The sequence below is a fragment of the Dendropsophus ebraccatus genome, chromosome 2, assembly GCF_027789765.1.
Source record: "Dendropsophus ebraccatus isolate aDenEbr1 chromosome 2, aDenEbr1.pat, whole genome shotgun sequence".
NCBI classification, from domain to species: Eukaryota; Metazoa; Chordata; class Amphibia; order Anura; family Hylidae; genus Dendropsophus; species Dendropsophus ebraccatus.
The window spans coordinates 114,235,010-114,246,051 of record NC_091455.1 but is presented as its reverse complement, the minus strand read 5'-3'; the positions used below and the strand labels follow the sequence as shown (position 1 = coordinate 114,246,051).

Here is an 11,042-nt window from a genome sequence, read left to right as displayed (position 1 = left end):
ATGCCCAAGCCGTAATTTTTAGCTGATTGTGCGGGAGGGCTCTACGGACTTAAAAACAATACTGAACGTGTTAATAGGGCCTTACTATTGGCATGCGCCACATTAATGAATTTGACATGAAATAAAAAAAAACAAAAAACAGACACAAACATTGCATTGTTGATAAATGAGGCCCTGTGTTTAGAACTGAGGCCAAAAAGTTTAATCTTGGTTTCATTAGACCAGAGAATCTTGTTTCTTACAATCTAAGTCACAGAACGGCCGGTGTTACTGAAGTCATCCTGGCTGGTACTGCAGCACCAGGCGGATGTTTTTTTTTTCTGTTTAACTGGGATGCAGGTGCATCTGCTGCACACAATGGACGGAGTCGCACGCTCCATTGTGTGAACTGACATGTTCTGTGCTGCCACAGAAAACTGACGTGCCAGTTTTTTGTGCGGCTGGGTGGAATCCCGGCCGGAGTGTATACTATGGGGGGCATTAAATAAGTCCGGCGTTTTTTACGCCGGACTTAAAAATGCCCCCGCAGCTCCGGCGCTACGGAGATTTATGTAGAGGCGGACTGCCTCTACACAAATCCCGTGCGCGCCGCCGAAAACCTACGCCAGCTGAGGACTGGAGTAGGTTTTCGGCGTATATTTGGGCGGAATGGATGGTAAATCGCGCGGACTCTGAGTCCGCGCCCTCCGTTCCGCCCACTACACGCCCCCTTTCCGCCCCCCTGGCGTACTCGGCGGAAAGTGCCGATTTGCGAATATTTTATCCGCAAATCGGCCATTTGCGTATAAAAAAATACGCAAAACGGCACTTTCCGCCGAAAATCATCCGTTCGCAGGATGATACATGTGGCCCAATGTGTATACTCTCCAGACGGAATTCCATTCAGTAACATCTAAAGTATGTTTTGTATAAATCATGGCTGTTATTGCAATTGCAACAACGGCCGTGATTTATGCAAAACATACGTTGTGTGAGCATAGCCTGAGAGTTCTTGATGTGTTTTTTTGCAAACTCAGGGTGAGATTTCATGTGTCTTTTACCAAGGAGAGGCTTCTTTCTGGTGACTGCCATAAAGCCCAGATTTGTGGAGTGCTGAAGTGATATTTGACCTTCTAAAAGTTTCTTCCATCTGCACACTTGATCTTTGGAGCTCAGCTAGAGTAACCTTTGGGTTCTTGGTCACCTCTCTCGCATAGGCCCTTCCCCTCTGATAGCTTGTTGGGACAACCAACTCTAGGAAGGTTGCTCAAACTTCTATGTAATAATGATGGAGGCCACTGTGCAATTAGGAACTTTCAGTGCAGCAGAAATTTCTTTGTAGCCACTTTTCTGCCTCCACACAATCTAGTCTCTGAGCTCTACAGGCAGTTATTTCCTCCTCATGGCTTGGTTTTTGCTATGATGTGTATTGTCAGCTATAAGACCTTATATGGACAAAGCTGTGTCTTTCCAAATTATGTTCAATGAAGTGAATTTGCCACAGGTGGACTCCAATATTAGTGTACAAACATCTCAAACACAGTAAAGAGGTCCAGAACTAAATGTCTAGCTTCATATCTAAGGGTTTGAATACTTTTGTCTGTGCAAAGTTTTAGTTTTTGGTTTTTTTTAGCACAAGGCCACATTATAACAAAATGTAACTGAAAGGGTTTGGAGACTTTCTGAATGCACTTTATGGGCCAAAAGTTTACCATCAGGTGGCATGGATCTTGCAATTCTGTGCCAGAACCAAAGCAAGACAATCAAAATTTAGTCGTAACATGGATTATTGGACCTGAAGGTATTTAATGTCGCTTCTCAATCTTTAAAGCTCTAAAACCTAGGCCATGTAATGAAAATTTCCTTTTAAAATTTCACTCTTATTTGTGTGGTTTCAGTTTGTCCATAGAAGGTATATAGAAATAAGGAAGAAACTCCTAACTATACAACATTAATGGGAAGTTGATCCTAATATTATATAGTGGACAACGAATATACCCGACTCCCGTAACTACACTGGTATGAAGCAGACACATGTACACATGTTATGCATTCCTCTCACAATGCATGATCACACAGATGTTATAACCTTATAACCTTTTCTAGCACAACAAAGCAAACAGAACCTTGAATAGATATTTTTATGAATGTGCAAGTTTTTCTTTTCTGATATGTGGTTTTAATACTAGAAATAAGATGTATGAATTAGATGGTTCTCAGAAGAATGCAGGGTTTGTGTGTTCAATTATGCATCTCTTACAGTGGCGTTTGACAAAGCGTAGAGCATCAACTGACACTTCACAGTCCTGAACATTTAACATCTGCAGGTCAAAGCAATTGGCAGCAACTATCTGTAGCCCTTGACCTGTGATGCTTTCGCAAGACTTCAGGCTCAGGCGCTTTAGGTTAAAGCAGTTCAGGGCTAAAAATTCTAGACCGATGTCTGAAACTAGAGGGCATTTCCCAATATCCAACGATTTCAGTTTTGTGCAGTTTTTTGCCAGGTACTCCACTCCATGGTCTGTTATTCCTTCACATCCTCGAGCATTGAGGTAGCGAAGCTTGCTGCAGTACTTGGCAATATAACGGATGCCTACATCAGTTATCCTCCCACAGTGGGCTATGCTTAGGTACCGCAGACGAGACTCCAGTTTGGCAATCTCTCGCATGCCAAAGTCACTGACAAAACGGCAGTCACTCACACTGAATTCTTTGATAGATGTACAGTATATCATAATATATCGCAGGCCTTCATCTGTGATACGGATGCAGCGACGCAGGTACAAATGAGTAAGCTGAGTGCAATGAGCTGCAATTGTGTGGAGTCCCTCATCTTCAAGCACAAAACAGTCTGTCATGTCCAAGTAACGAATGGATATCTGTTTGCCGTGCATTGGAGACAGTTTTATGGAAGCTTCTCGGGTCAAACTGATACAAGTCACTTTAGAGCAACCTATAGAAGAAAAAAAAAATATATTATTATCCTTTATATTATATATTATTTCACATAAAATATTTGAGAATACACAGCCTATTCATATATCAAAAAGTATTGTGTCAATCACTCAAAATTCAGCCATAGTGTCTAAGCTATTTAATGTCTTGCTTATAGGCACTCTTTCAGTTCATAACAGCCTATGCTACTAAGAATTTTTGTGCCATATATTAAATGGTCACTTGTTTCAAACAACTTCCCCTAATTTCATGCTGCTTACTGCCTGTTGTTAGAGGATCTCTAGTGTTGGCTGGAGAGAGAGATAAATTCCCCCCCATAATCCTTATTTCAAGCCGTTGCTCCAATGCTGAGATAGAAGCTTTAGCTCTTTTAGCCTTATTAAAAGATAAAGCCAACAAGGTGTTACCCTGTGCTGCAAGGGCCCAGCAACCTTCGCTTCCTTGTCTTTTAACTAATGCTGGGCTTTTGCTGCCCAGGGGAATTCCCCATGGGTTTCATCTTTTAATTTGCAGAAAACATTTAAGCTTATATCTCAGCACTGGAAAAACAAATTCATATCTTCTGATTCAGGGTAAAAAGCCCTATTATACACATGGGCCTCGTAGCAGTGGCATGGTCTGCCTTTACATCCCACTACTTGTTGTGTGGCAGCCACAGATTTGTCGGAGAGGCGTATGTCTCTTAATAAATCTGAGGTGGGGAGGCATATGTAAGACCGGCATGTAGGTAATAGTGTCCTAGATTGTAGTGCTTTTTTTCTGGGGCAAGGAGTTATTTTAGGTAAATAAAGTTAGTTACAAATATGTTATAAATCATATAAGCTATCTCATGGATAGAAGGTTGAAATGATAGTGACCATTTAAGCATGCTAAAATAAGTAAGATATTAAATTTACAAAGTAACAAAGTGGTGGACAGACACAACAAATAGTGTCACAACAGATGTTTAGTTAGGTGAAAAAAACACACAAACAAAAAATAAATGAATGCGACATATAGGTTGAATTGGTCTATAGGACAGGTTGAGGAATAAATATGCCTGTTATTCCCTGACTCGGCTCTAGAAAGGGGGCGCTGGGATAGGGCGTCCCCTTCACCATAGAGGAAAATCCCTACACTAGTGGTGGACTAGTGTCCACTTGTCCGACTCTCAGTATGGATGTCCCGTTAGGTGAGTAAAAGTCCAGTCAGTGTATGCACTGATGTATAGTCGTATGATCGGGCTGTTGTAGGAAAGATTAGTAAAGATACAATGTCCACTCGTCATCCATCCGACGTGTTTCCCCCAAATGTTACATATCCGGGTTCATCAGGGATGGTGGTGGGTTCCAAGCCCTCAATAGTGATGTATGCAATCTCTCTCAGGTGTTAGATGGGCACTATGAATGTCATCAGATTATCCTAGTCATAGGTTCTTCTAGTTAGTAAAGACAGTCTTGTTAATGCAGTGGGGTGTGTGTGTGTGTGTGGGAGAAAATTCTCCAACACAGATTAAAGATATAGCAGGATGGATACAAATATCTAGAAATCTTGGTATCTAAATCAGGTAAGAGGATATACAGACTGATCCCCAGGGAATAGCAGGGGAGTGTAAGCCTCCAGGCATCCAGACGTAGGTGAGCGTCTCTATAATCTGTGTGGGAGAATTAGCTACCCCCCCCCCCCCCCACACTGCAATAACAAGACTGTCTATACTAACTAGAAGAACCTATGACTTGGATAATCTGATGACATTCATAGTGCCCATCTAACACCTCAGTGAGATTGCATACATCACTATTAAGGGCTTGGAACCCACCACTACTGAGTGACCACTATCCAGATGAACCCGGATATGTAACATTTGGGGGAAACGCGTTGGATGGATGACGAGTGGACATTGTATCTCTACTAATCTTTCCTACAACAGCCCGATCATATTACTATACATCAGTGCATACAATGACTGGACTTCTACTCACCTAACGGGACATCCACTGTACCTTTTAAACCCACACTGAGAGTCGGACAAGTGGACACTAGTCCACCACTAGTGTAGGGATTTTCCCCGTATGGTGAAGGGGACGCCCTATCCCAGCGGCCCCTTTATAGAGACGAGTTAGGAAATAACAGGCATATTTATTCCTCAACCTGTCCTATAGACCAATTCGACCTATATGTCGCATTCATTTATTTTTTGTTTGTGTGTTTTTTTCACCTAAATAAACATCTGCTGTGACACTATATGTTGCGTCTGTCCACCACCTTGTTACTTTCTAAATTTAATACTTTGTTTTCAAACGAGTGGGGACAAAACTATCAGTTACAACATCTCTAGGACTACACTGTATATTTTAGTTTTAAAATAAGTAAGAATAGCAGAATCAGTAAAGTAATTGTTGACGATCACACTGATCCCTAATATTGCAAATACCAAAATTTAGAGCTGACAGAGCTGAAACTGGTCTAACTTAAAAAATGAACACCATAGATATGTAAGACATGTGAGAGGTCTAATGTATGTCTAGGGAATTCTAGAAATACATTTATATATTTTAGAATTACTAAAATTTTAAGTACGATTTCCATAAAATTTTTAATACAAAACTGACTGAACATTCTAAGAGAGTTGTGTGTATCCTTTTCGTTTCAGACACAAACACAGCAGCAAAGAAAGCCCTCCTTGTAGCACTCGGTATACAAATGACAGACTAAAAAGGCTACAGTGAAAATCTATAGCTGTGAGCATGTTAGTGAGGGTGGGTGACGTCTTGTAGTCTTTTAGCCAGAAAATTTCAATGATAAAATTTATTTTTTTCTCATAGCTTATCACTAGTGTTGAGCGAGCATGCATCGGGGTGCTCGATCAAGCTCAATTCTCCACCAAGAACCTTTCTCATCTCATCTCTGTGTGGTCCGATAGCGTCTGCCGTAATGTCATAGCATTGACCAGTGTAAGCAATCAAATAACTGCTTGTAATAGTCCCCTAGAGGGACTTAAAAAGTCTAAGAAAATAAAAAAAAAAGTTTTAAAAAATATGACAAAGACCGATAAATGGCAACCACACATCTCCAGTCATGTTTCCGGCGCAGGCAGTATGATGCAGAGACACTGCCTGTGCCAGAGGTCCAGGAAGCTCTCCCGGCAGCCGATCGTCTCATCGGAGAAGCTCGGCTGCCGGGAGAGCTTCGGGAGAATGACAGAGGAGCTGGAAGTCCCCGAAGCCTCTGCCATTCTCCCAAAGCTCTCCCAGCAGCTGAGCGTCTCCGATGAGATGCTCAGTTGCTGGGAGATCTTCAGGGACCTCCGGTGCAGGCAGTTTGCATCACACTGCCTGTGCCGGAAACAAGACGGGAGACGCGTGGTTGCCAGGAACGGTTGCCAGGTGAGTTGATTGTTGTTTTTTCTTAAACTTATGTTAACCCCTGTATGACCGCAGCAGAGCTCCAGCTTGAAAACTCTGCTGCGGTCAGGCAGGGGTTAACATTTTCCAGCGTATAAGACAAACCCCTAAAAAAAACTTTTTAAAAGTCAGGGGTCGACAGAAAATACAGTAAGTCTATTTTAGCATTAAAGCTAGATAAAAATTATCATTTTTAATTATCTTCTTAAATGTGGCTGTACAAGGCCTTGTTTTTTGCAAAACAAATTTTACAAAGGGGACATTTTTTGGCACAGACTCTTGTCCATGGGCAATGTCCCTTTAAGAATTTCCTTTAGGAATCCTGTGTATCTGTAATGCTTTTCATTAAATTGAGATTTTATTTATTAAGTCTTTATAAGCTATAATCTTATTTAATGAGAGAAACTTTTATTTGTTACTCTGGATACAACAGACACAATAAAAGAGGATTACCACTAAATGAAAAATAAACTATATTCCATATATTAGTAAACAAGCAGTAAGTTCAGATACCAAAGTTTCTGTTTTAATTACTTACATAGATACTGATTTCTTTTTTCAGTTTTTTTCTGTCACCTTTGAATTGGCTGTGCAGACAATGATGGTAATACTGTTGGCCTTATTCTCACACTCTGTTATCCACAGAGTTTACTGAGCCTAAACTGTGCAGTGGACTTGCAGCCTTCATGTATCAATATGATGCTGGGAGAGATGTAAAGCCCCTATTACACGGGGCAATGATGAGAGCAAGCAAGTGGCGACCTGTCAGGTCAGCGCTCGTTTGCTCCAGCGCTATTACACACACCGGCAGCGAGCGAGGATGAGTGGGTAAGAGCTGGGGGGGGGGGCTGCCCGGGTGATTGTTAGATCATCCGGGGAGCCCCCAGGGGACAGGGGCGGTCTGCTGCCGCAGCTCCTGTTACACAGAGTGGTGGCAGCAGATCATTAACTGATCATTGTCTTCCATTACACAAAGTGACTATTGGCCGTCACGGCCTATCACTTTGTGTAATAGGGCCTTTAGTGTTTAAATCTTTGCAGGAATGTACTGATACAAACACGCATATTCTACCATACCATCTTTCGAAAGATAATTGGAAGGTGACAACCAATACTGTGTCACTTCCTGCTGTCACTTGGCATTTTTACATCTTTGGTGTAAATCAATCATCAAGTAGGTAGATAAGAATTTAATGGCTTCACATTTTACAAAAACGTAGCCACATTTTAAGTCTTATTCATTAAAACAAGAGTCTTATGCTTCAGTAACAGAATGATCAGGTTACATGCTCACACCACATGGCACAAATATTTATCATTTTGTTTCCACTTTGTTTGTTTCAATGTGAAAAGAAAGGTATTAAAACATAAATACACAAACAATTTACAATATACGTAAGCAATTTACCTGACACATCCAGATGCTCCAGGTTTGGGCATAATGATACCACGTCAAAAACGGCCTCATTAGAGATGTTATAACAATTGGAAATTTCAAGTCTCCGCAATTCTGGACAGCATTGAGCAATAGTGTAGAGCCCTCTATCAGTGAGCCGCCTGCAGCCACTGACAATTACGGTCTCCAACATGAGACAGACGTTGGGGGTATCCTGACAAAGTCTACGTGTCAACACTTTTAAAGCCCTGTCCACACTTAATGTTTCACCAGTCAGTCGAATAGTCCTCCATAATCGAGGGTCCCAGGCTAGGTTATACCAACGCCGGCAGACTCGAGCACAACGACAAAGTTGATTTGTGGGTAGATATGAGAAAATTTGGATTATACATTGATCTGGCAAACGGTCAATGTTCGCCTGTTCCTTTTGATGCTTTGAAGCAAGGCGTATGAGTGGATGAGTAAGACGAGTGGCAGGTGGAGAATGAACTATAGCAACCGTCTCGCCTGTAATGGAAGATGATGAAGTAGATGATCCTCTCCCATTTTGGAAGCTATGCAGATTCTGAGGGCATATTAGAGCAGGACTCGGTGTGCTGAGCGTCCGCATGCTAAGGTCAGAATCTGAAACAAAGAAAGAAAAAGGTGTATTAAAGACTGCATATGACATGGAAACAGGATAAAGTATATTAAGCATGTGGGTGATGTGTGCAAAAAAGACGGAATTCTGATGTCCTGTAATAATGAACACTGATATAAAGACTTGCAATGAACAATGATATGACTCCTATTCAAAAGTATACTTCTATGTTATTTAATGCCTGATAGTCAATAGCCATTTTACCACTCTGACATTATTTCCAGTATGTGTGGGAGTATATCAGAATTATGAATCTTCTCTGAAGAGGTAAACCTAGAATAACAACTAGCTATAAATGTATAGTAAATCTGCATATGCTGTCAATAGACTGTAACTGATGTCTTTATTACATGTTCATCTACCGTACTGTAAAACAGTAAAACAAGAAAATAAACTCAAATGTTAAACAAATCTTGAGCAATCCCTAACAGTGCTCCTCTTGTCAAACTGTCAGTGAGGAGGTAAATCTTGGTGCCAGCTGTTTTATGATCTCTGTGACAGCTACTGACAGTAAACTGAGGAGGTTCTCCATGAGTGGAACTGCACAGATAACATGAAGATTATACGTAGAAATGGAGCTAAGCCGTTGGAGTCATCATCCCGTTTACTTTCCAATAATTCTCCTTGTCAGGATCCCCTCCTGGGTGGCCGGCCTCAGGTTCAGAGGTTGCTGAAATACTGCTAAAGTTAGGCACATCTGCACATATTCACATGTGATTGGCTTGGGGCATTAACTAGTACACAGAAAATATATAATTTCTGGACTATATTTCGTGGAAATTTCTTTAGCAATAGGACCAAACAATATATTAGCAAATGCCTTTTACAGAGAAAACAACAGCTCAAAGCAGGGCCGGACTGAGACTAAACTTAAAGGGGTATTCCCCCCAAAATTATTTTTGCATTAATACGCTGCCCACCCGTAGCTTTCCATCTTTCCAATATAAAGTTATTATGGATTCTGCACAGTTTTGCTGTTATCCAGCTGCATTCACCCCCATGGATTGCATAGAATCATCAGACCTCAATCCACACCGACAGGCTCCCTGCTCCTGGCCCCCACCCTCCGTGTCGGCATCACGTGTCCTCAGTCCCAGCACAGTGAAGTGACTGAGAACACTGATGGGGTGGCTGCTGTTACAGAGGGAGACAGTGATCAGCGCAGCTGTGACTGCATCCCTCTCTAACAGCAGCTACCCGGTCACCCCAGCCCAGAGCTCACCCCCTGTGTCCAGAGCCTCCCGGCAGCACTCACCCCCTGTGTCCAGAGCCTCCCGGCAGCACTCACCCCCTGTGTCCAGAGCCTCCCGGGCGCACCGTCCAGCACTCACCCCCTGTGTCCAGAGCCTCCCGGCAGCACTCACTCCCTGTGTCCAGAGCCTCCCGGCAGCACCGTCCAGCACTCACCCCCTGTGTCCAGAGCCTCCCGGCAGCACTCACCCCCTGTGTCCAGAGCCTCCCGGGCGCACCGTCCAGCACTCACCCCCTGTGTCCAGAGCCTCCCGGGCGCACCGTCCAGCACTCACCCCCTGTGTCCAGAGCCTCCCGGCAGCACTCACCCCCTGTGTCCAGAGCCTCCCGGGCGCACCGTCCAGCACTCACCCCCTGTGTCCAGAGCCTCCCGGGCGCACCGTCCAGCACTCACCCCCTGTGTCCAGAGCCTCCCGGCAGCACTCACCCCCTGTGTCCAGAGCCTCCCGGGCGCACCGTCCAGCAATCACCCCCTGTGTTTAGAGCCTCCCGGCAGCACTCACCCCCTGTGTCCAGAGCCTCCCGGGCGCACCGTCCAGCACTCACCCCCTGTGTCCAGAGCCTCCTGGCAGCACTCACCCCCTGTGTCCAGAGCCTCCCGGGCGCACCGTCCAGCACTCACCCCTGTGTCCAGAGCCTCCCGGCAGCACCGTCGAGCACTCACCCGCAGCACACAGCCCCCCGCCCCACAACCGAGCACCCCCCCATCACCCATGGCATCCCTCACTCACCCGCAGCACACAGCCCCCCGCCCGCCCCCCCCATCACCCATGGCATCCCTCACTCACCCGCAGCAAGCAGCCCCCCGCCCCACAACCGCCCGCCCCCCCCCATCACCCATGGCATCCCTCACTCACCCGCAGCATAGCCTCCGCACTCACCCGCGGCACCCCCCCCCCCCCGCGATCGCCCACGGCAGGCTCCGCCCCCCGCAATCGCCCGCGACTAGCTCCGCCCCCGCAATCGCGCGCGACTAGCTCCGCCCCCGCAATCTCTAACTCTGCCTCCCGCAATCGTCTGCGACTAGCTCCGCCCCCGCAATCACCCGCGACTAGTTCCGCCCCCCCCCGCGACAAGCTCCGCCCCTCACAATCGCCCGCATCATCGCCAACTCAGCTCTGCTACACCGGCGTCCCCGCCAACTCAGCACTGCTACACCGGCGTCCCCGCCAACTCAGCTCTGCTACATCGGCGTCCCCAACTCAGCTCTGCTACACCGGCGTCCCCGCCAACTCAGCTCTGCTACACCGGCGTCCCCGCCAACTCAGCTCTGCTACACCATCACCGCCAACGCAGCTCTGCTACGACGTCACTGCCAACGCAGCTCTGCTACACCGTCACTTCCAACTCAGCTTTCCTACACCGACACCGCCATCTCAGCTCTGTTACACTGTCATCATCTCCTTCATTGTCTCAGCTCTGCTACTTCACCATCATC

At 45.2% G+C, this 11,042-nt stretch overlaps 1 protein-coding gene across 4 annotated transcripts in view; it reads right to left on the bottom strand.

Annotated features, from left to right (window-relative positions):
- Positions 1-657: 657 nt before the first annotated feature.
- The window catches only part of FBXL7 (F-box and leucine rich repeat protein 7), a 193,196-nt gene continuing 182,811 nt past the window's right edge, over positions 658-11,042 (bottom strand). For all 4 annotated transcript variants that reach the window (XM_069960246.1, XM_069960245.1, XM_069960247.1 and 1 more), the window contains 2 exons: positions 7,726-8,337; positions 658-2,932 (listed from right to left, as the gene is read on the bottom strand). In XM_069960246.1, the coding sequence (XP_069816347.1) occupies positions 2,196-2,932; positions 7,726-8,337 (1,349 nt within the window). In that variant the 3' untranslated portion in view covers positions 658-2,195. The remainder of the gene's footprint in view (positions 2,933-7,725; positions 8,338-11,042) is intronic.